The following is a 24010-nucleotide window of genomic DNA, read 5'->3' as shown; positions in this document are numbered from 1 at the left end:
GGAATTTTGAAGCACTTGGACAATGAAGCATCAAAAAACAGATGTAGAAGAAAGCGGTAAAGATCTTTTTCTGTAGAGTTAAGAGTACTTTTTATTTCTGTTGAATATTTATATAGGGAGGAGTTGTGTTAGCACACAATGTGTTGTATTAAAGGAGACAGAAAACCAACTGCCCCTTGCCAGCTCAGTGTGTACCTGACACATGCACTCCTTGGCAGTAACCATGCGGGCAGCACTAGGGATAAGTCTTAAGTCTTATCTGCAGGTACATTGGTACTTCTGACATAATTGTGTATAAAAGTCTGCTTAGGGCATATCATAGACCCGTGCAGGAAGATGGCTTGCACCATTTTGTGAGTGACTTCTTCAGAAATCCTACTATGATTCATGAAGAGACCTGTGAGGAAGATCACGGTATTTTAGAGAGGAGCCATCTTCAGCCAAGGGTTAATGAAACAGATGTGAGTAGTCCATTATTATGTTCAGAGAGTGGAGGTGTATTTCAACAGAAAAGGATGTAAATAAGACTAAAAGGTGGCCGGAGACCAGCAAATAAATGAAGTTGGGTGTTTGAGACTTTAGAAAGATCAAATGTAGTGTAACTCTGTTCAAATAAATGTTAAAAAAAAATATAATAATTTGTCTTTGACCAAGTGCCTGTTACTGCAACAGGCATGCCTTTAAAAGAGGCAGTGGGCACAAACTGGGGTGCCAGTGGCTCTGAGTATCAGGTAGCATGCTGCTGTGCTGGAGACCGGGCAGGTTGTATGTTCTGGAACTGGGGACAGCAAAAAGGGGATCTGATCACCTGCTTACTGGAAATAGAGAACACAGGTCAAAATAAGAATGGGCCCAGATCAAATCTGCCCACTTTAGGATAAACTGAGAGGATAGAGTTAGATTCAACAACAGCAAAATTGAATGCTTCCCAGTGTGTCTCTTTATATAGCTCTGTATTTTCCCACTCCATGTGCTTTTTGTGATGTGAGCAAAACCATTCATTATTCACTGATGGCACTTCTTACAGTAAAGCTGATACAAAATAAATAAAAATCACCCAACATTAGAGGGCTTGAATGCAACAAAATAGACTTGTGATCCAGCACTACTGGGGAGTGCGTATGTGGTCTAAATGAACAATTCAATGGCTTGCTTTCATCCTGCATCAGAGACACCCTTTGGAAAGTGTTGGAGACTGGGCTAGGTAAATATTTTGATCTATTTATGATAAAAAGATTCATATTTGTATCTGGTATTTCTTTTCTTAGAGTTGATGAGTAACTTACCTCTGGTTTTTAAATATAGGTGAGCATCTCATGCATTAGAAACTTAAACTCTAAAGGGTGATTCAAGCTTCACTTCAAATTTTAGAATTTGGGGGCTGCAGAAAACATGGGTGATTCTGTTTATCAATTTAATGACTGCACATCTGTACTTGTGGGATGTAATGAACAGATTTGTGTCAGTATTATTGATTTTAAAAAAGAAAAATTGGGCCCTTATTGGAGGAATCTAAGAGAGGATTGCTGGGATTGGAGCAAAGATGAAGCTGTATTATTGTTAAATTTAAGCAGTAACAAATTTGGAGTGTGTTTAGGCTTCTTCAACATGGCAAAAGTCTTTCTTTAGTCAAAGCAACCGTTTTGTTGTTTATTTTTAAAGAAAGACTTTTCACCCTGATTTGCTTTGATCTGAAATACTTGTGTTAAATAATCGTGGTATATATATCAAACAAATGAAACAGTTCTCATCAAGATGGCCTCAATGGGCTTCATTTTGCGGGTTTCTGTAGAAATCAGGGCTGTGCTACTATTAAAATCACTAGTGCTTTGTAACTGGAATACTTCTGCCCTTTGAGATACTGACACATTACAGTGACTTGCTCATTTTCTTTCTTCACCGTCTAAAGACTCAGAATGGGAAGGAATATATGGTATGTGAAACTCGCAGATGTGTTGTGCTTTTGATTAAGTTGTATAAACTGAGTTTTGTGCATGTAATTATTAATATGAAATTTTGCTAAGGTTTTGCATGATTGAAATATTTTTCTAATCTATTAGTCATTTAGATTAGAAAAAATCAAGTCTACTGTTATGCTTAGAAACATTAACTTCCATATTGGAAAGTGTTTTGAACTGTATTGACTTCATGGTGTTGGATTCTTAGTTGGATTTTGCTGTGAAGAACAGCTTGATTTTAACACTTCAGTTGATGCTTCTAGGTGTCAGACAGTTATGTTACCATATTTGATCTGAAAGTTAGGTTTTTAGAATTCTTTTATTTGACAAAGGAGATTCCAAGATTTTAACTTTTCCTTGCGGGATGTGGTGGTGGGAAGAGTCAAGATAATGAGTGAAAACCTTTAACTCGTGAAGGTGAAGAACACTGGCCACGGCACTGTTCAATCTTTTTAGGTTACTGCTATATATAAGTGGTCACTGTTAATCAACTAGTGTTTTATGCCTGTACTGTATGCAACTTGCACAATTCTTTTTTTAATATTTTTTATTTGAGCTCATAGATGCATTTTTATTCACTTCTCTTTCCTGTTTTACTTCTGTCTTGTTATGTGAGTTGGATTCATCTGCGAGGCAAAATCCTTCACTCCTGTTCTAATATGGGGATATTTCTGATTAAAAGCTTTTTCCAGTTGGCATTATTTTGAGGGCGTCTTGTTATATCAGTGCTTCAAGTAGCCTCAGCCAAAGATTGAAAGTGGGGACTGTTCGGGCAGGAGAAAAGAGCTGGTGCTGTATTGACAGTCCTGCTTAACACGGGATGGAAATGGAGTTCAGCCAGTACTCAGTGGGAATCCTAGCCTAGGACGTCCATGCTTCCTTCACTAATGGAAGTGGAAATACTGTGTTCCGGCTTCACGGGGGGTAAAGGTGCTAAAGGAGTGGGGTAAAGGGGCTTCGTGCTGCAGCAGCTGGTGCCCTGTGCAGGGCTGGGGGGGCTCTTGGGACCAGGTACTCTGCTGGCAATATATTGAAGCAGTATATGAAAACAAAAAATTCTATTTTGGTCATCTTGAGTTTTATGCTTGTTTTATAAATAAAGATAGTTATGTAAATGTTATGTAAATAAAGATAGTGCTGAGCAATACCACGTGCCAGATGGTTACGTGGCAATGTGATATTAACCACGTGCAGGAAGAAAAAGAACACTAGCTCAAACCACAGGTTACTTGAGGCTGAAAAGCTGGTAAATATTGTTGCTGCACCAAATATCTTATACCACAATGTGTCTTAGTTGTGTGTGGTGTATTTCTGCTGTGTCCTGCTCCGTTTATGTGCTTGTTTCTATGTCTCAATACTGATAGGACAAAGGGGAATGGTTTTAAACTAGGATGGGAGATTGAGGTTGGAAATCAGGAGAAAGTTTTTCACTCAGAGGGTGGTGAGGCACTGGTACAGGTTACCCAGAGAGGTTGTGGATGCCCCATCCCTGGAGGCATTCGAGGTCAGGCTGGATGCAGCTCTGAGCAGCCTGCTCTAGTGCTTGGCAAGCCTGCCTAGAGCAGGGGGGTCGAAACTAGATGATCTTTAAGGTCCTTTCCAACCCAGGCCATTCTGTGATATGATTCTTTTTGTGATGCCTGTGTAAGAGAGGAGCACTGACAGTAATGGCATGAAGTGAAGCAGTTGCTGTGCCTACAAGTTGGAGTTCATCAAAACATAACTCTTCTCCCCAAGTGCATCAGCACAGGGGGAAAGGAGTGAGAAGGTGGGAAAAGCCTGGCTGAAAGGTCTGTCTCTTGCTTGTATCTCCTGCAAGAAGATGTGTTTATAAGTAACTTGGTTACACAGGCAGGATAAAAGTCTGTGGGTATGATTGTTTTCCGTGCAGAAATAGGATCCAAATCTCCCCAGTAAGATTTCTTTTTTTTTTTTTTTTTTTGACTTTCTGGAACTTAATGATGAACTGTGATTGAAGTAATTAGTGCCAGCCACTTAATCACACAAGACAGACTGGTAAGTCAGGCTCACGGTAGTCTGAGTGTGAAGCCACCCATTCTGGGGCGGCATGGCAGTAGGCTGTGAGATGTAACAAGTACATCTGAAACAAGGCTACCTGATACCTTGCTAAGAGTCACTTAAACCTTCTGCTCTCTGCACTTTGACAAGTGGCTCAGGAGACTTGCAAAGAATAAACTGACCTCTTGGTGTACTTACAACACGTTGTTCTATCAGTTTTGTAGCTGAACTAAATATTGTGTTACTGTGGTGTAGCAGATATATCTGATTCTCTTTTCGACTGGTATGTCACCTTTGACAAAATCCTGCTTTTTTATATTTAGGGAGTAATCACAGTACATACGAGTTTCTAGTAAAAAATATGATAAAATATTCCTTGTGTAAATGATCAAATTCTGCTTATATCTAGAAAGCTAGGCTACTTTTCATGAGACTAATGAAAAACTAAAAACACATGAAAATATTACCTGTTTCTAATAGGTAGGTTTTTATCCTAAACTTGCTGAAACATTCTTTACATGCTTCTTTTAATAATATTTATGAATATGAAGTATTTAAATATTTGAAGATTAGACACATACCAATACACTTAATTAAAAATGCATTACAGAAATTTATTCTTGTTTTATCCATCAGGAAAATACTTGCTGTGGAAACAAAGTACAGTGCAGTTCTGTAAAGGTTCTCTTCCACCCATGTAACAAAGCGTTATCTCTACAACACCAATGTTAACTTCTTGTTTAGCCATTACCTTTTACTCATGTTTTGCACAGCTTCTTAAAACTTAATAATAGGGCTGAAAGAAATCTCAAATGTAGTTTTATCTCCTTCTCTTCCTTTTCCCCAGGCAACCTCAGCCGTGTCTGTGCCATTCCTGACAGGTGGCTTTAAGAACTGGTTAGACAAACCATTGCCAGCACTGGAAGCTCCCGGCGTGCTGAGCCAGTTGTAGCCCTTAAGACTGAGGACTGATACTTAGAAAAAACTTGTAATCCTATGTGCTAAAATATGTAACTCGGGGGTCAAGGAAACACTAGACTGCTTTGGAAGGACTTCATGAGGAAGAGGAAGGAAGTTCTCCTAGTAAAGCATCTGATCTTTTTTTTTGGTGCAGTTGCTTTAGCTTCTTGCTTTACGCATCATATCTAGAGTTGAGTTCATTTTCATTCCAGCTCGACTTTTCTGTTCTTGTTCTCTGGAGTCTCCGTATGTGATCTGTGTTCTTCAGGGCTTGTCGCCCCAGATTAGTAACATCACTGAAGCTGAGCTCTATTGATTCATAGAGAGTAGGAGTATTACTTCATCTGTCCTGCAAGATGTGCTTTTGTTTATCTGTCACGTTTTGTTGACTGTCTCTTTGCAGGGGGAAATGCTGATTTCCAGATTGAATTTGACCTTGAATAAATCTACCAATACTCTTCTGAAAACTTACCCGAACAAACTATTCTGTATTTGTGCAGCTGATTATTTCTGTATGCTTATACATATTTGTTATTTCTGTTTGAATATGTCCTTTGAGAAGAACACCTTGACTCAGAATCATTAGTTCTGAAGTTCTATCATTGCTTTCAAAGAACTATACGGCTTTTGAGTAACAGAGGAAGGGCACAGCTGGAGAGAATAGACTGATCAGCCTGGCCTGACTTCTAGTTGTTTTTGTCTTGCTTTGTCAGAACAAGCAAGCACCACGTTTTAGAAGCTTCTACAGGGAAAGGGGTAGGTGGGAATGAGAAGAGGAAAAATGTCTTTGTGGCTATGCTTTTGGCTAATAGCCTTCTGCTACAGTGAGCATATCAAGTGCCTGATCTTCCTAGATAGTAGGTAAAGATAGAATACAAGGAAGAACAACTTTTAGTTTCTTGTACAGATAAGAACAAAAATCTGGAAGGAAATGATGGAAGAAGTTTGCTTTACTAAAATATTAATCTGCTGAATCTTTCTGTCATTTGAAACAACTTCATCTGTAATCCCATCAGATGGGATTCATGCTTATTACAACTTTTCTTAACACTGTGCTCCAAACAAACACAGTAAACCTTGCTCATTGTGATGCTATGTGTTTGATTCTGTGACCTCTCATGGACAAAAACTTCCATCTGATGAAGCAGAACTGTCTGAATTTGTTAGAGATACAGACCTAGGTGAAAGAGCATCTCTTGACAGCATTATGTTGCCTTCCTTTTCATTTTTTTGATTGTGTTTTTTTTTTTTTTTGAAATTTAAGAGGATATCCCTAGGAATTAAAAACATGATAGGATGAATTTCCTGGACTTTTCTTGTAGAGGTTTTTTTTCTAACACATTCAGGGAAGGTGGGTGTGTGCTTTCTTAAGGTTGGGTCATGGTAAAATAAAGTTGATGTTCTTTCTGAATCCTGATTTTGGTGGTTTTCTACTCTAACCTACTGCAGCATTCCTAGAGGTACTATTTTCAGAATGCTCTTTTATTTACTGACAGTGCACCCTTCCCTCCCCCGTTGCTGAATTGCATAGTGAACCAGAGCTATTTTTTGATTAAGGAAAGCATTTACGGTCCATTTGGACTCAGTTTTTCACTGAATGCTGCAAATTTGGGGTTCAAGTAGGATATTTGTCTATAAATAGCCTTTACAGGTTATTTGAGGTCTGTCCCTGCATCTTGATTATGCAGAGATCGTGTCCTGCTGTTAGTCTCCAGAGGGCGATGATCCTTTTCCTCCATAAGCTGTAGGTTACTTAAAGATTAGAAAGTAATTCTGTTGTTTTCACCTTCTGCCACCACATAGGTGAAGGTGTCTGCAAAGTATCTTTTTTTTCCAAAAGTCAGAAGCCCTGAGGTAGATGAGGTGTAATACTTAGCATGGAATGGCAGCAGTAAAGAATAGGAATTTTGTGAACCTTCTGCAGTATGAATGAATTTTATTCTTTTCATCAAGTTCCTCAGGGACATGTTTGTTTGTTTGTTTGTTTTTTCCTTTGATGTGTAACCTCTCATGGTGGACAATATTTTTTCTAAGTTCTGTCTTCCCGTGTTTCAGCAGTAGTCTTAGTTCTGAGGTGTATCCTTAAGATTGTTGGAGGCAAGCAGCTGTTAGACTTGCAGTGAGGAAATACTAGGGTTTTTCCCCTAATTGCACTAAGGAGTACGGTGGTTGTCTGCATTTTTACAAGGTAAGCTTTCCTATCACTGCAGGCACATCTCAATACCACATTCCTTCCTCCTAAACAAAGTAACATCTCTGCAAAAACACAAAACCAATCTTTCTTACAGTTCATGATGGTTTTTTGCTCCTGGATCATTAATAAGGCTGCTGTCTTTATAGCTTTATAGGTTAGTATTGTAAGCACTGCAATCTCATAAAATAAATTCCTCCAAGAGTGACTTAGGGCTTTAAAGTACTTTTAAAGCCCCCGGCAATCTATTTTTTTTTCCTCAGTCCCTAGTCTGGATATTTCCTACAAATACCATGCGTCAGAATTGATGCCTAGAACTCTCAATTTGGAGCCCAGCTCCTTTGATTCGTGCTGGGTCACTCACTAGTTGATACCAATTCTTGTATGGTCGTTTAGTGCTGTATACTGTCATCGCAATCCAGCTGAGTGTGCTGGTATGCATGGGTTGCACTTACGCTTCACTGAAGGGACACGAGCAGGTGACTGTCTCTAGGGCAGATGTGCTGAGTCTGCCATTTGAGTTGGTCCATTTAAAAGCTAAACAAATCCAGGCAAACAATTCAGCTTGTAGTTGACGTTTTCTTTTAGCTAATCGCTGTGGTATTGTCAAATGGGGTACAACCAGACGAGCGTTTGGGTTTATAAATGTTCTTTGAATACTTGCTGATGCTGTGGCCCTGAAAAAGATGTAGCAGAAGGAGGAAACTGAGTAGGGAAGAGAAGGCTTGGTATGGAAAGGTCTTCAGGCACCCAAGTAATTCATTGAGACTTCGCTGCCATGGGAAATCTTTCTGGGTGTGTACTGCAGACTTTCACTTATGTGTGGGGTGGGGGAATGGGACACGGGACATACACAAAAACAGCTTGGTCATTCCAGAAAATTCAAAAGTGAAGCAATAAGCTTATATTTAACATAGAATATGCAGTATATATTACAATATCAAATATAAATTTAATATATAATATACAGTCCCTCCCATTTCTTCTTAGAGGTGCTCCAAAACAAATTCATGTCCGTAGTAACGTACAAGTTTATAAACTAGTGCTTAATCCTGTCCTTTTTCATTTGGATTAAAGTTAGTATCGTGCTTTGAATATTTCTGTAAAATACAAGATTAAATTTACTTGCAGTCCAGAACAAGTTAGAAAGGAGACTTTGCCTTGGGTAGAAGACCTTTTTTTAAAATCAAAAACAAACAAAAGTGTTATGTAGCTGATAGAATTAGCTGTTACTCTGACTTGGTTTATAGAAAACACCTGAGTTACTGTCAGAACTTCTATAATATTGCAGTAAGCCCAGTTTATATTCTGAGGGAAAACTGGCAAGATACTGTACTTTTCTGTAGGATAAAGAGTATTTTTTCCTACATTTTCCAGTATAGATTCCTAATTTGTCACAAGATCTGTACAGCTGGAATCTAGGGAAAAATCTGCTGCAGGTACCACCCCTGGCTTCACATGTGGCTTTCAATAGTTGTAGTTAGGCTGGGTTGCAGCTGTCCCAGAGTTAGAACAATTCCTTGTATTTTTCTGACTATTTTCTATTATAGTTCTCACTCAGCAGTCCCTGTTGATGTCAGTTTTTTTTTTTGTTGTTGTTTTGTTTTGTTTTGTTTTCTGGTCTGGTGTTGTACTTTTGCTGTTAACTCATAATGAGTAAATAGAAGCTTTCTCCTCCTCCAGATCCAAATTCAAATGCATCTATGTACACTTAATATGTCTTGCAAGGCTTAGTTCTCCCAGTGAAGATGTTTTTAAAAGAAATGGCTACTCCAGAGCAATCTAGACAAGTCTGTTTTCATAATTGTTTTTTTTTTGTGTACCTGCTAGAAGAAATATGAGTACTTTGCCATACTTGAATAAAATTATTCAGGTTTTGTGCTAGTTTGCTTTGTTCAAAGCAATCCAGTCACTGAATTGCTGTTTAAATTGTGACTTTGACAGAAGTGGCAAGTTCTTACTGTATTATTGCTTGTGTGTTAATTCTAGCTGCTTCTCTAAAGCAAGAGCTGATCCAAGAGGCAGATACTTGTACCAGATGCTTAACTGCAGTGAGATGGGTGAAAGTCATTTGCCCTTTGAGAACTTTCTACCTTCTGTGATTACTGCTGGAGCATCCACCTCTGCATTGCTGTGCAACATCTGCAGCTAATTTTCAGTTCTGTGTTGTGTTCTGGCTTCAGCAGCACCGAAGAACTTCTGGTGCTTGGCAAGAACACATATGGCTAGGCTCCAGCTGCGGAAGAATCACCCTTTTGATGAAAGGATTGAAGTTTTGTGAACAGTAAAACTTGCTAATAGTTGGTGCACAAAAAGCAGCAGCAGACCGTTAGTTCTTTGTACAAGCATCCATCCTGTAATGTATTCAGGGATGGATTTTGCAGCTAATAAGAACAGAAAATGGCTGATGACAAAGATCTGTGACTGTAATGTAGGAGTAATACGTGATGCTTCCATACTAACCACGTGTAATATGTTAGGAAAGAAAGTGTGCTTGGTTGCTTGATCAGCATGGCTTTATGCACATACATATTTCTAATGAACGTGTCCAAATGTCTGGGTTCCTCTAAAGAATCAGGAGCATTGAGGATTGTATCTGGTAGCTTGTGACCTTGTAATCAGGTGAATGCTTCTTTGATAGAGATACAATAGGGAGAAAATCTTGGGAAACTAAAACTTGTTTAGGAAACCTAACCATTTGGGCATTCTGAATAACTAACACAGAAAAATTGTGGTTGAGGTAACTTGGTGCCTATTTACTCTTACTGTCAGGCAGGAATCTTCTGTTCCTAGCTCCGCAATTGGCTCTTCTCTTTCCAGTTGTATTTGCTGGACCCTTTGCTGGTCACGTTCAACTTGCCATTCTGTCATAAAGCTCCTTTTTCCAAAATGTGTGTGTCCTGCACTTGGTGGGAGTGCCTTGGGAAAAACCAGAGTAATAGCATCATAGAATGGTTTGGGTTGGAAGGGACCTTAAAAATCATCTAGTTCCCACCTCCCTGCCATGGGCAGGGACACCTCCCACCAGACCAGGTTGTCTTCATGGAACAGGCACTCCAGCCCCTTGATCATCTTTGTGTCCCTCCTCTGGACTTGTTCTGACACATCTGTGGCCTTGTGGTGCTGAGGGTCCCAGAGCTGAGCGCAGCACTGCAGGTGGGGTCTCACAAGAGCAGAGCAGAGGGGGAGAATCACCTCCCTCGCCCTGCTGGCCATGTAGCTTTGATGCAGCCCCAGATACAGCTGGCTGAAGAGGAATAGGAGGAGCACTGTCATCTGCCTTTCTGGCAGCAGCCAGATGCTAGAATATCTCCTGCTATTTCAACTTAAGAAGAGGTAACTAAAGAATTTGCTTAACTTTTGTATAATGGGAGAAAAAGGGCATTAGCAAAATTACAAGGGTTGAAAACTCAAGCTGAGAGTGAAATGTAGATGCACATAGTGATGCAGGGAAAAATACAGTTTTGCAGCGAAAGCTTGTATCAAATGTATATAAGGGATAAATTAATGCATTAGGACAGGAATTTTAATGGTACAGTAAGGTTTCAGTGCACTGGAACTAAGATAAGACTATGATTTTCGTATTCTTTGTTGAAGATAAGAGTTACATGCTTGACTTCGAGAAGACTCAAAGCCTCAATGTAATTTTTTAGCATTTTAGAAAACAAAACTAAAATAAAAGGTACCGTATCAAATTCTTACTACTTCCTGCCTGGGACCGATAGTGTTGTAATGACCAATTGAAAAATGTAGAAAAGTTTTGTTGTGTTGTCTTTTTTTCCTCTAGAAAAACATTAAAGCTTTATACACAGGAAAAATTTCTTTTAAATGAGAAATTTCAAAGAAACAAAAACATGTTTGGGGAGTTTGTTAGCTGTGGTTTAAATACTTCACCATTATGTAATAAAAATGTTTATTCTCTGTCTGGTTGCAATCAAGATGTTCTCTTTTCTCTCAGAAGGGATTTGGAATTTGCTACCTTATTCTTGCTCTTCCTCCTGTCCCTTCGCAATCAAGACAAATTCGTCTACTTTTACAAGCCTTTTGTGATTTTTGAGGTCGTGTTTCAGACGTGCCAGGATTTTAAATATTAGCACTGCCATTGTCTGATTTTTGTTTCAAGTTAGGCGTAACTTCAAGTTTCGTTTGCACTGTAATTAAGAATTTTTTCTGACACGAGTACCGGCTCCTTTTCTCACAAGAGCTCTTAAGCCTGTAGAGCTATTTGCAGAAGAGTTTTGGAAGATAGCAAAGGCTTACTCAAGTTAAGCAAGGTCTATCTGCTGTCAGACTGCCTGTAGTCCCAAAGGTTATCCTCTGTAATCCGCTATTTGCCAGTACCGTCCATAGGGAAGATTATTCTCACTTCTGTAGAGGTATTGTCCTTGGGAAAGCTTTAATTTTTTTTCTGTAGCTGTATGGGATTGCCCATTGATGGGAGTTACTGGATTGAATGACCCTACAGTGTAGGCTGAGGAAGAGCAGAAGGACTGAGACCTTCTGCAGGGACGTTTTGCGGTTGCTCTGCACTAGTTGGCCACAATCCTGCTGAGGTAAGATGGCCCAGCTGGTCCCAAATGCATCCCAGCAGTGCCGGATTCAGTTAACCCACACGGATCAGCTCAGAGTTAGGTGTGCAATAGACACTGCTTAAGCAAAGGTTATACTATGTGCTATATGAAGATGATTGAAACTTTTGGCTGGATAAGGGCATGGCAGTGCTAATTGCAGGGTTTTACTGCTGTGAAGAAGCCTTCAGATAAGGCCAGGGTACTAAAAATGCTGTTACTCTGAAAATGCATCAGCATGAGGAATGGAAGCATTAGGAAGGTTTGTGGCTGGCTTTGGCTTGTACATGTGAGGTGGTTAGGGATAACTTCAAATGTTTTTTGCCTGTCTTTTATTTGGAGGCATCCCATGTGTCGTGTTAAAGGGGTGTAGCTGATTAACTGTTACGGGCCCGGTTGGATTCAGAGTACTGAACCAGTCGGACATTCACCAAAACTGGGGGTCCGTTCGGACATTCACCAAAAACGTAATAACCACCTGGGGGTCCGCTCAGACATTCACCAAAAACGTAATAACCACCTGGGGGTCCGTTCAGACATTCACCAACAATGCATTAACCGTCTGGGGGTCTGGTTAGATTCAGAACACTGAACTATCACGGATAACCACCCTCACCCTAGTCGCATTAATGAGAGCTATCACAATGCAATCAAGTATGGTTTATTACAGCGACAGATAATCAGGTTCTTTTGGATTGCCGGTGATAGTGACTATCTGCAAAAGCAAGCTAGTATGCATGAAATACACAGGTGTTCTAGGTGTGGGTTCTAGGTGTGGGTTCTAGGTGTGGGTTCTAGGTGTGGGTTCTAGGTGTGGGTTCTAGGTGTGGGTTCTAGGTGTGGGTTCTAGGTGTGGGTTCTAGGTGTGGGTTCTAGGTGTGGGTTCTAGGTGTGGGTTCTAGGTGTGGGTTCTAGGTGTGGGTTCTAGGTGTGGGTTCTAGGTGTGGGTTCTAGGTGTGGGTTCTAGGTGTGGGTTCTAGGTGTGGGTTCTAGGTGTGGGTTCTAGGTGTGGGTTCTAGGTGTGGGTTCTAGGTGTGGGTTCTAGGTGTGGGTTCTAGGTGTGGGTTCTAGGTGTGGGTTCTAGGTGTGGGTTCTAGGTGTTCCAGGTGCGCAGCCTAGAAATAAACGCGTTAAAAGGATCAAAGACTCTATAGAGATTTATAAGCAAATATTCAGATCTCACCCAAAGGCGTCCCAATGGGGGGGGAAGAGAGGCTCAGCCCGTCGACTGAACCCAGGAGTCAGGAGGTCCTAAGGATGTTGTATGTCCTCGGGATGGTATCTCCCCTGACGATGGTATCTTCCCTAACATCCCCTCTCTCTTGGGCCAATTTATATTATTTTCTATCTTTTAGGTGGAGCTTGAGTGGCTCTAGTCAAGCATATCTTAGTTATGATTGGTGTAAAGTTTTCCCGTCTCCGTTTAAAGTAATAGGCTCCGAGAAATTCAGGGCGCATGCTCAGTGAGGGGTGGTCGCACCTTGGAGGCGGGTAGCTTTTGGGATGGAGGTGTGTTTTGGTATTATAATGATATTATAATGAGCAAAAAGTACACTAGGGTACAGCATTTGTCAAAACATGACAGGTCTTTGGCTTAGGGTGGCAAAAAGTGCAGCTTTGTGCACAAGAACAATCGAGGCCCCACCTGATTACAGAGCCTAGCCGTGGTGTCTCCACTCCACTCCACGCTCCGTGGTGTTCCTTAGAGCTAGCACACCAAGTTTCCCCACCGCGATAGCATCTAAGGTTGGGAGCCTAGGGAATGCTCAGATAATGCAGTTATGCCCTACCCTGAAAGCCTCTTCAATGCTGTACCTTTTCCTTAAAAGTGTGAATGTTAGTTTTATTTTCCTAGTTACTTCAGGCATTTACACCACACCATGAGACAGGAAAAGCTTAGTGTGTTTTAAATGCTTCCTGAATTGAGATTTAGGATCATCTCAGGATTGGGTTGGGAAAACTTAAAGCATTAAATCTAGCTCAGTAAGAAGGAGTCCCTTGTAGGAGAGGGGTTTTGAACTGCAGAAATGAGCATCACCTCTTGCTGAAGTCTCTTCTATTTTGAGACTCCTTCAAAATCTAGATCTTGTAAGAGGGGAAGGAGTAGTGAACAGAAGATCCAGTGCCTGTCCTAAGGTATTTATGTCTATGCTAGAAGCTAGCATCTTACTACTTCCTGATTTTTGAGTTATCCTGACTTTGGGGTGGGGGTTCAGTATTCACTTGTTGGATTTGATCTTGGAAAGGGGTTTTGGGGCAGGTGTAAGAGGTATGCCATAAAGGAGCGAACCAACATCGGAAGCTCTGATACATGAAGTGGCGACACAACACTGTCAGCAAGTTCTGAAGGTACTGGGCATGAAAGCAGGGAAAAAATATATTCATACATTAAATTTAGTAAGCCTGTACAACTTTCTTGGATGATCCAGCCCTGCTGTATTTAAGAGAACAGTGTGAATTTTAGCAATAAATATAGTAATGGTCCACCAAGTTAAATTCTAAGCACATGTGTAATGTGGAGAAGCAATTGGAGCTGAATATGGAATGTTTTTTTCATGCTGCTGAAGACGGACCAGTGAACTTAGTCTGAGCTAGTACAGATCAGGTGTTTGAAAATATTATGACCAAATCCATGTCACCATAGTCTTGTCTGATTTGATTTGCATTCAGATATGCCTCTTGGAAGCAATCCTTTTTCTCAAAGAGGGATTAAGTTTCCCTATGTTTGAGTACAGTATTATATACTGTAGAAAGACCGGTCTGGGAAGAATTTGGAGCAGGGAGACTCAAGCAAATACTACTTTATGATATTTTTGGTGTTTAAAGAAGTTCATATATGAAACTGCATGCTTATTTAAGCACTAATGGGTAATCTTATAATGGTACACTAATAGGCGATAACGTTATATAGATATTTAAAAGCTTAAGTCTCTCTTTAAGGATGAGAAAAAAACATAATCAAAGTTTTCTGGGTAGCGTGGTGATGAGCAAGTTTGTTGTGACAGAACGATGTGTTGTTTTATATGTTGGGAGACTGAGAATACAAAAACTTTGAATGAAGGTTTCTACTCAAATTTCATCTTTATTGTTAATAATGTGAAAGATGAGGTAAAAAAATACTACGGCAAATAGGGTATTTGCTACCAGTGTATTTACTTAGGGGCAAAGGTCTCATAAGAGGACTTATACAGTATGATATTGAAGTCAAAATGTTTTTTGGAAAGCAAAGTAGAATCAGCTGCTTGTATTCCATGCATATTCAGGTTCTTCAAATACCATTAAAAAATAGGGCGTGTTTCTTGACATTGATTTTCATTTTGTTTCTTTTAAGCTGTCTCCATTTGCATCACAACTTGCCTTTGTGGAAAGAGTGGTTCAAGACCTTAAGAAAACACAAAATTCAGTTAAGCTTCTGGGACCAGCAGATGGTTCCACGTGAGCTGCAGTTTTGTTAGATTTCATTAAAAATGTGAGGTCATCAGCCTGGCCTGTTAGCTGGGGATTGGCCTCAGTGGCCTTTGTCTCTCTCTGTGATGCCGGAGGCTGTCCTGAGGAGCCCCATACCCCTGAGGTCCCAGAGGAAGTTGGGCTGGGAGAAGTTGGACTGTGTGAGGACCGATTAAGCAAGCCATAAGTCCATGGGTCCCGATGGGATGCACCCTCAGGTGCTGAGGGAGCTGGTGAAAGTCATTGCTAGGTTGCTCTCCATCACCTTTGGTAAGTCATGTGCATCGGGAGAGGTGCCTGAGGACTGGAGGAGAGCAAGTGTCACTCCAGTCTTCAAAAAGAGCAAGGAGGAGGACCTGGATAACTATAGACTGATCAGCCTCACCTCCGTCCCTGGAAAGGTGATGGAACGACTTATCCTTGGTGTTGTCTCCAGTCATATCAAGGATAAGAGGGTCATTAGGGGCAGTCAGTATGGCTTCACCGAGGGGAAATCGCGCTTGACCAACCTGATAGCCTTTTATGAGGATATAACCAGGTGGATAGACGATGGAAAGGCAGTGGACATGGTCTGTCTTGATTTCAGTAAAGCCTCTGATGCTGTCTCCCACAGCATCCTCACAGCTAAACTGAGGAAGTGTGGTCTGGACGAGAACTGGCTGAAGGGAAGGAGCCAGAGGGTTGTGGTCAATGGGATAGAGTCAAGTTGGAGGCCTGCAGATAGTGGAGTCCCTCAAGGGGTCGGTGCTGGGATCAGTACTGTTCGATATATTAATCAATGACTTGGATGAGGGAATGGAGTGCGCCGTCAGCAATTTTGCTGATGACACAAACCTGGGAGGAGCGACTGACACGCCAGAGGCTGTGCTGCCATCCAGCGGGACCTCAACAGGCTGGAGAGATGGGCAGGGAGAAATTTAATGAAATAAAAAAAGACAAGTGTAGAGTCCTGCATCTGGGCAAGAACAACTCCAGACACCAGTATAAAGCTGAGGGAGCTGGGTCTATAGCTTGGAGAAGAGGAGACTAAGGGGTGACCTTATTGATGCTTATAAATATTTAAAGGGCGAGTGTCAGGAGGATGGAGCCAGGCTCTTTTCTGGAGACACCCAATGACAGGACAAGGGGCAATGGGTGCAAGTTGAACTTAGGAGGTTCCACTTGAATGTGAGACCAAACTTTTTCACAGTGAGGGTGACAGAGCACTGGGCCAGGCTGCCCAGGGGGTTGTGGAGTCTCCTTCTCTGGAGACTTTCAAAACCCACCTGGATACGTTCCTGTGTGACCTGATCGAGGTGTTCCTGCTCCAGCAGGAACTGGACTGGGTGATCTTCCAAGGTCCCTTCCAATCCCTAATATTCTGTGATTCTATGGTTCAAGTGTACGTTGCGTCATACCTTATGCTGGAATTGACTGAGGGGAAGGCAATCAGCACTGAATCAGCAGGGTTTTTTTGTTTGTTTTTGGTGAGGGCTATCAGACATGGCTTTTTGCAGTATGTGTTGATCTCTTTTGAACATCAATGGAGATTGCTCCGAGCGTATGTTGACATCAGTCATGTGATGCACGTAACCATGGGCTCCATATCACAGCCGTCTTAACATATTTTAAGTGGTGATAATTGTGAGCTATGAACTCTGAACTATTTTTCAGTATTTTTCTTGATATGAGCTTTAGGAAGGACAGAGTAACTGATGCTCCTGTGAGATTGTTCCTTCCCTTGAAATAGAAAGGGAAAGGAATGGTTGCTAGAATGAGAATCACCTGACTCGTTCCTTTACTGCACTGAACTTAAAACAACTTTGGACTGAGGTATTTATGTGGGTTCTTCAAGATTTGCTCATGACTTCTAATTTCTGTGTTTGAATTGTGAAAATACATAGTTTTCAGATGATGTTAATCTCCGATTCCTCATGGTGAAATCACAGAATGGTTTGGATTGGAAGGGGCCTTAAAGCTCGCCTTTTGTTGTGCAGGTGTGTACCTGGGCAAACCTTTCTCTTAGAAGGTGAACTTCTTGTCTAATGTATGGCAGCAGTCAAATTCAGGGGAATTGAAATAGTTCAGCAGTATGGCATTAACTTCTGCAACATCTGGCATTATCTGCCACTAAACTGGGGCATGCTGTGTGCACAGTTGCTTTTTTATTAAAAAAATAAAAAAAAAAAGGCAGGGGGGAAGGGGGTAGTTGCTCCAGAGTCAACGAAGCTACATCCTAAGAAGTTGTCCTGGAAGCTCAGTTCCTGTTATGCTCTTAAACTGTTGAAATGTTTAACCTGGTGGAAAGATCCTTTGCGGACACAGCTGGAATTTGTGCACTGTGTATCCAGTAGTTTGTGGCCTGGTAGAGGGACTCATGGCCTTGCAGATCCTCGAATTCAGAACCGTTCCCTTGGGGTGCTTCTCTTCTTCAGCTCAGAGATCTGCATGTTGATGTGTTGGGCGAGGAGGAGCTCAGTGTTTATCCCCAGTCAGGAGAGAACAGATTAAGGGCTCTTTTCTCATCCGTCATGTAACACTGCTGGCCTTGCATCTCCCAGGAGAACCTGTTAATCTATTTCCAAATTCACTTCTTTCGGCATTTTGTGTGGCAGTTGAACAAAAGTACTTTTTGGATTCCTTCTCAATATAATCTTGATAATTCTAGTGGTAGCCTTTGACTTTGCATTGAGACTGTCACTGTCTTCATACCATTAACAACTGTTCTCAGTAAAGATCAGTCTGCAGTGGCTCCCTTCTTCTCTTTACACACTTACCCTGCAACAGTGATCAGACCATGGGGGGAAAAATATATTAGACAGCATCTCTGGTGGCTTGCGTTTTTGAAAGTGTGACATTGTGGCACAGGAAGCAGAATGTCAAACACCGTAGGTTTCAGCTCAGGCGTTTTCTGAAGTCCTTAGCAATTCTTGTGACTCAGGAAAGTGCAAGTGAGACTAATAACGTGGAAAATTGAATTCATCTTTCTCACACACAAGTGATCACAGGCATGGAGAATCCTCTTGAGGATGCTTCTAGTGGAGGATGGGAGAAGACGATGAGCTCGTGATTGCTGTCCATGTGCGCGTGAGGTGTTGGAAACAACTAGTGGAGTGACACGAGAACAAGTGGTAATCACATGGACACAAAGTTAAATCAGAGATTAGAAAACGAGTATTAGAGCAATAAAATTCTAGCATAGTCATCCTAAATCACAGAAGTAAAAACCGAGCTGGTTGGTAATTATTATTTAGATAGTACTGTAAAGCTGCAAAAGGGAAATAAATGCCAGGTGTCAGCAGCATCCAGCTTGGTAGTGCTTGTGGTCTGACTCCCTTGTACCATCCCCAGCCTAACAAATGTCTGCTCGGACGTCTCAGGTGGCTGGCTGCTGATTAGTTTTACCGTGTATTAACAAAGTGATCAGGTTGTGGAGTCAGGATGCCCTTGAACTCTGTTTGGACATCAGTGTTGTGTCATCATCCTCCCCCCTGCCAGCTGATGTGAAATTAACACCAAGGAGTGGCACTGGGGTTGTTGAGCCGGAGTTGGCTGTGTAAATAAATGGCTGCTTCAGTTTACACCCTGAAAGTCCTTGGGATTATATCACCTTTTTTGGAACAAAGCAGGAAACAATGAAGTGAGTTGCTGGTGTCCTTTGTAACACCTGTAAGGGGAGGGGGCAGGGACCTGTGGGGTGGTAATTCCCCTGGGAAACCATGGGTAGTAATCTGTGAAAACAGATTTTGGAGCAGGAGTTCTGCAGTGGCTGAATCCCATTTGTGTCACAGGACACAGGGCTGAGGTCTGCGCATGATTTATTTCTTTTGGCTTCAGAAATCCCGTGTATGAAAGCTTCAAAGAACAGACTTTAGGAATGGAGTCACTAGCCAAGTGCAGGTTCTGTTTGCTCGTACCTCATCCTGATGAGGTCCATCAGCTTTTCATGAGCACTCCACTCACCAGGCTCTACAGCTCTGAGATGAGCAAAGAATTAGCCGAAGAGGCGCAGGTAATCCCCCCCACCATACAGGGCCGGGATCAGCAGCCCATACATCTGTCCCGGCTGTCTCACCTCATCCCTTCTTACGTACAGAGGTGAATTCTGCAGCCTGTCTAGGTATTCTGTCTGGCTACCCAAATCATTTGAAATGATTTGGATACCTAGTTTAGTTGCAGATAGCCAGGAAACTGTTTTGTTCGTTGACTGGAGCTTTTATTTCTCACCTCCTTTGTTAGCAGCAGAGCGGTATGGAGTCTTCCTTCCTGAGACCATTCTGGGTAGAGGAAAACTGCTGTTACGCTCCTTGTACGCTAAATGTAGCCTTTGCTCAGGGATCATTTCTCTGAATCCTCTGGACTTTTCTTGTACTCTTCCATTTTGCTTAACGCGGTGGTCAGATTTGGTTACACCAGTCTCAGAAGAGGTCTCAGTGCTGCGTTGTGAACTCTTAATTCCCTTTCTTTCCTTAGGCAGTACTTGTAGATATAGCACATGTGAGCCCTGCCACCAGAAATAGCTGCTGTAAACATTTGGGCAATTTCCTCCGGGAGCTGCCTTGGGACATCAGAGCCATGCAGAAGAACTTCCCTGCATGACCAGTGCTGGATTGTTCCCCGTGCGCTTCCCCAAGGGCTGTACCCTGCTGTGGGGCAGCGCTGCCGTGGGTGCAGAGACTTTTTGCTCCCGAGCAATCCCAACTTGTTTCCCTTTGAACTGCCAACATGTTCAGTGTGCGTTGATATGTGAGGTATGAGCTGTGGTGTTGGAGTCCTGCTATTCATAGCCTCGCTATATTTAGCAGCAGTGGCTAAAAAGGTTATGGCCTCAACAGGCTGGAGGCATCGCCAGCAGCCTCGTAAGTGGGGTAAGGAGTCTGTAGGCCTATGTTTTGTTGGTCTGACTGCTCCTCAGCATGGTTTTGGCATTTCTGACTGAAGATTTAGAGATTCCTATCGTGATTAGGACATTAGTCAGGACTAGCGCTAGCCTGTCTTTGAAAACCAGACAGGTGTGATGTGCTTAGAGCCTACCTGGGATTTCTCATTGTATCACAGAGAGGGTAATTGATTATCAATTCCTTTTCATAGCTTCTTGATATTGCGAAATCATCTGAAGTGATCTAGAGGCAGGGTTGGAGCTGGGGAGATAATGTGCTCAGAGCTGGCCACAACCCTTCAGCATCTCAGTCTCCTTAGTGTACTCTCAATTTCAGTCATCTAAGTACTTTTTGCATCCCATCATGGTGTCTTGCTGGAGTTGATGGGATAGGATTTCTTCACTGTTCGTGGCAACTCAGTTTGAACACTAAGCCAGCACTTACAGCTCTGCAACAGTGGTGTAAGGTTATGTGACGGAGCATCTCATATGCTGTTGTAAGTTGTTTCAGGACGCAAAAATGTGGCTAACGTTGGTTCTTGCATTAATGTACAACAAATCAGATGCTCTCAAACTGGGGAAATAGAGTGTCTGAAGGCAGCACTCGACATTTTCAAAGTGTGATTTCAGGATTTATACTGTAATAGCTGCAAGCTAGTTGTGGGAAACCTAGTGTCAGTCAGTCTTGCGGAAGTGTGCACATGCCAAATAGCAAATGTCCAGAGATATGAAATGCATTTTTTTTTCCCAGAGGTTTCTATCTAATTTGACTACACTTAACTGCTAAGGAACTGAAAAGTTACTGTTTCATCACCGGTAAAGATAGTGAATCTAAAAACCAGTGGCCATTTGTTGTCTCTAGCATGTGAAACTTTTTTTGTTAGACTTGTTTTTTTCTTTACGCTATTTTCACAATTGTATATGTGAATATAACCCTGTTCAAGGCTGTGATGAACTTCATGGAATAAAACCTGTGGAGTAAAACTACAGAACTGTACTGTGACTTTATAGCAACCATGTAAAAGAATGAGATAAATAGCTGCTTTCAGTAGTGTTCTGTGTTGTCCTGCAGGAAAGAAAATGATTAAAATAAAACACACAAAAAAGTTAAAGTTCATAGAATCTAAGTGTTTCTACTGTGTAGTGAAATGTTAGTATAGAGGGGGCATTATTTTCAAATATACTGAAAAGTACTTTATTTCATATTTGTAGCTGGAACTGTACAGTTTAGAATGTTACATTAGTGGGAATTTCAGCTAATTTTTAGAGCTTTTTCTTGCTCTTAAAAGAAGCAAAAAAAAAAAAGTATCAGAGGTAAATCCACTTCATTTTGGGTGGATTTGGGTGAACAAAGTGGGAAATTCTTCTTCACATGCAGATAATCATAATCCAAGTCTGGAATAATGCATTCTTCCCATACGTCTGTGAGTGCGTTTAACCCTGTAGTCCTGTATCTGTCCCTCCATCTCCCCAAGATTTTAATTTGTATTTTAATTTGTGAAAGACAGTTTTATTAGTGCTTTATTCCAGTTAATTAAACGTTCAGGTTGTAGGCAAGCATTAACAGTTTTAAGTAGTTGATTTTCTGGCATGTTTGCAAATGTTTTTCAACTAATAGTGCATGTGGCTGAAATCTAAAATAGTGTTTTTGCATTTCTTTTGTGTGACTTTCATACTAACCTCACTGATGAACGAACGTACACTGAAGGAATTGGTAAATTGTCCACTGCCGATGGTAAAGCCTTCGCAGATCCTGAGGTTCTCCGAAGACTGACGTCTTCTGTCAGCTGTGCACTGGATGAAGCTGCTGCTGCATTGACACGGATGAGGGCAGAGAACAATCACAATGCAGGACAAGTGGACAAGTATGTATTGATCATTCCCCACCCACAGCTCCTGAATAATAGAACACTTTCAAATTTCAAATTATTTTTTTACAGTTACTCTTTAGTAATATTTCTGCTGTAGTACTAGCACAAGCAAAGTTATTGAATCTGAAGCTGTAACTACTGCCACATCAGGTTGTTACCATAGAAGTATAAGAGAAGCACAAAAATGCTAACTGGTAGATTAGAGGAAATGTTGTTCTTTCTGTGCAATAGGTAACTATTCCTTTTTCAAAAACTGGTTAAGCTCTTAGCTGTAGAAGAGTTGGTGATATTTCTCTATTTACTGCCTCCACATATTTTGTGGAAACTAAAGGATCTAGTTCACAGTATTTTCTTTCAACTTTTAATACAAATACAGTGATTTGCCCAGGAGTCTTGCTCAAGGACTTAGAGGCAAAAAAAAACAAACAAACAAACAAAAACCACAAAAAAACTATATACCTGGTAACTTTTTTAGGTGCTAATTAATGAGAATAGCATTCAACTCCCATGATTATAGAACTAAGCTGCAAAAGCTTACTTCTTCGTTGGTAATTTCAAAACATCATTAGGGGGCCTGAAGCACTTCCTACTCTGATAAGTGAACACAAGTTGTTCCTAAACTGTTGAGATAGTGACTATCTCAACAGTCACTATCAGTCAGATAGTGACACACACTGTTGAACTTCAAATCTCAGATCACAAATCTTAGTCTATTTCTTTTCATATGGGTGAAATTATCAATTTTGTCAAAACACTGAAGGTGATTATAATACAAATATACGTGATCAGATACCTGAATGTTCTATTCAGGTCAGATCTCAGCTTGTTTTATCTAGCAGCTACTACTACGAAGGGCAACAAAGCTGGTGAGGGGTCTGGAGAACAAGTCTTACAAGGAGCAGCCGAGAGAGCTGGGGTTGTTCAGTCTGGAGAAGAGGAGGCTCAGGGGCAACCTTGTAGCTCTCTACAGGTACCTTAAAGGAGACTGTAGCGAGGAGGAGATTGGTCTGTTCCTCACATCTTTAAAAGACGTTTAGATGTAGAGTTCAGTGGTTTAGTGGAGGACTGGTTAGTGTTAGGTCAGAGGTTGGACTAGGTGATCTTGGAGGTCTCTTCCAACCTAGATGATTCTGTGACTAGCACGGTTAAGTTACATTTAGTTAGTACACAGCTAGTACATTTTTGGGTATCTGGCAAATGAGTTCCTTTTAAAATAAAGCCTTAATGTAATTTAACCATTAGTCTTTGGAAAAATTGGAACTTGCATACTTTCCTAAGGAAATGCTGGGGTCAGATGGATATATTCTTCATTGCAAATAAACTTCTTGAATGATTGTCTCTTTCAGAGAAGAAAAGTTGAAGGTTTTTAATGAATCTGAATATAATAGCTTTTGTTTTAAGACATAAGCATCCATATCTTGTAAATAAATTATACAAGTGGGCATGCATCACATACAGTCCACTGCCATTTCTACTAGAAGGCTCTTCCTCCCTTTCCTTCTCCAACCACGGCATTAACTGTATTTTCATTCCCGGTGGCTCAGGGAGTGTGATTCCTTGAATATGTTTTCCAAACAAAACAATATCATCATTTAGATAAGTAACTGAGTTGATACTGAGAATGGCTTAATTTTGTTTACACTCAAATGGTCAGCCATGCTTTAGCAGTTGTCTTTTCTGTTAGAATTAGACTTTTTGGTGCAGAAGAAGATTTAAAAGACAAATTTGGTTCAAAGTAAATTGAAACTCACTCACCTTTTTCTAGATCTGTTTAGTGTGCTTCACTAGGTATCAGGAGAAATAGCTCTTCTCTTTAGTGTAGAAGTTAATGATGGTTAAAGTAGTGATTATAAACTTCCTGAGTTTTTAGATGTCAAGAACTTGGGGTATGTCTGGTCATTGCCTTTTAACGCTTAGCTTGTAATTACTTATTCTGGCTTATGAAGGATCAGTTATTAGTGTTCTGTGTAGGATTTGTGGTGTTAGTGCTGTTCAAAAAAAGTGTACTTCAATTGGCTTATTTCATCCATATGAAAAGTTCTGTAATATACTTTCACTGTTGTATAAAAGGAAATAAGGTAAACTTTTTGTAAGACTCCTCTCCTTTCTTCCTTTAAGACCTCATTAGGTGAGGTAAG

General features: G+C 41.0%; 1 protein-coding gene across 16 annotated transcripts in view; it reads left to right on the top strand.

Annotated features, from left to right (window-relative positions):
* Positions 1-24010, top strand: part of ANKHD1 (ankyrin repeat and KH domain containing 1) — a 114970-nt gene that overhangs the window by 19342 nt on the left and 71618 nt on the right. For 14 of the 16 annotated variants that reach the window (XM_072023238.1, XM_072023233.1, XM_072023237.1 and 11 more), the window contains exon 3: positions 21710-21866. In XM_072023238.1, the coding sequence (XP_071879339.1) occupies positions 21710-21866 (157 nt within the window). Of the gene's footprint in view, positions 1-1909; positions 1934-21709; positions 21867-24010 lie in introns of all 16 variants that reach the window. The other 2 variants (XM_072023228.1, XM_072023231.1) reach the window with 2 other exon arrangements.

Source organism: Anas platyrhynchos, chromosome 14 (genome assembly GCF_047663525.1).
Source record: "Anas platyrhynchos isolate ZD024472 breed Pekin duck chromosome 14, IASCAAS_PekinDuck_T2T, whole genome shotgun sequence".
Taxonomy (NCBI): domain Eukaryota; kingdom Metazoa; phylum Chordata; class Aves; order Anseriformes; family Anatidae; genus Anas; species Anas platyrhynchos.
The sequence above is the reverse complement of the archived record's forward strand: the minus strand, read 5'-3'. Positions and strand labels throughout refer to the sequence as shown.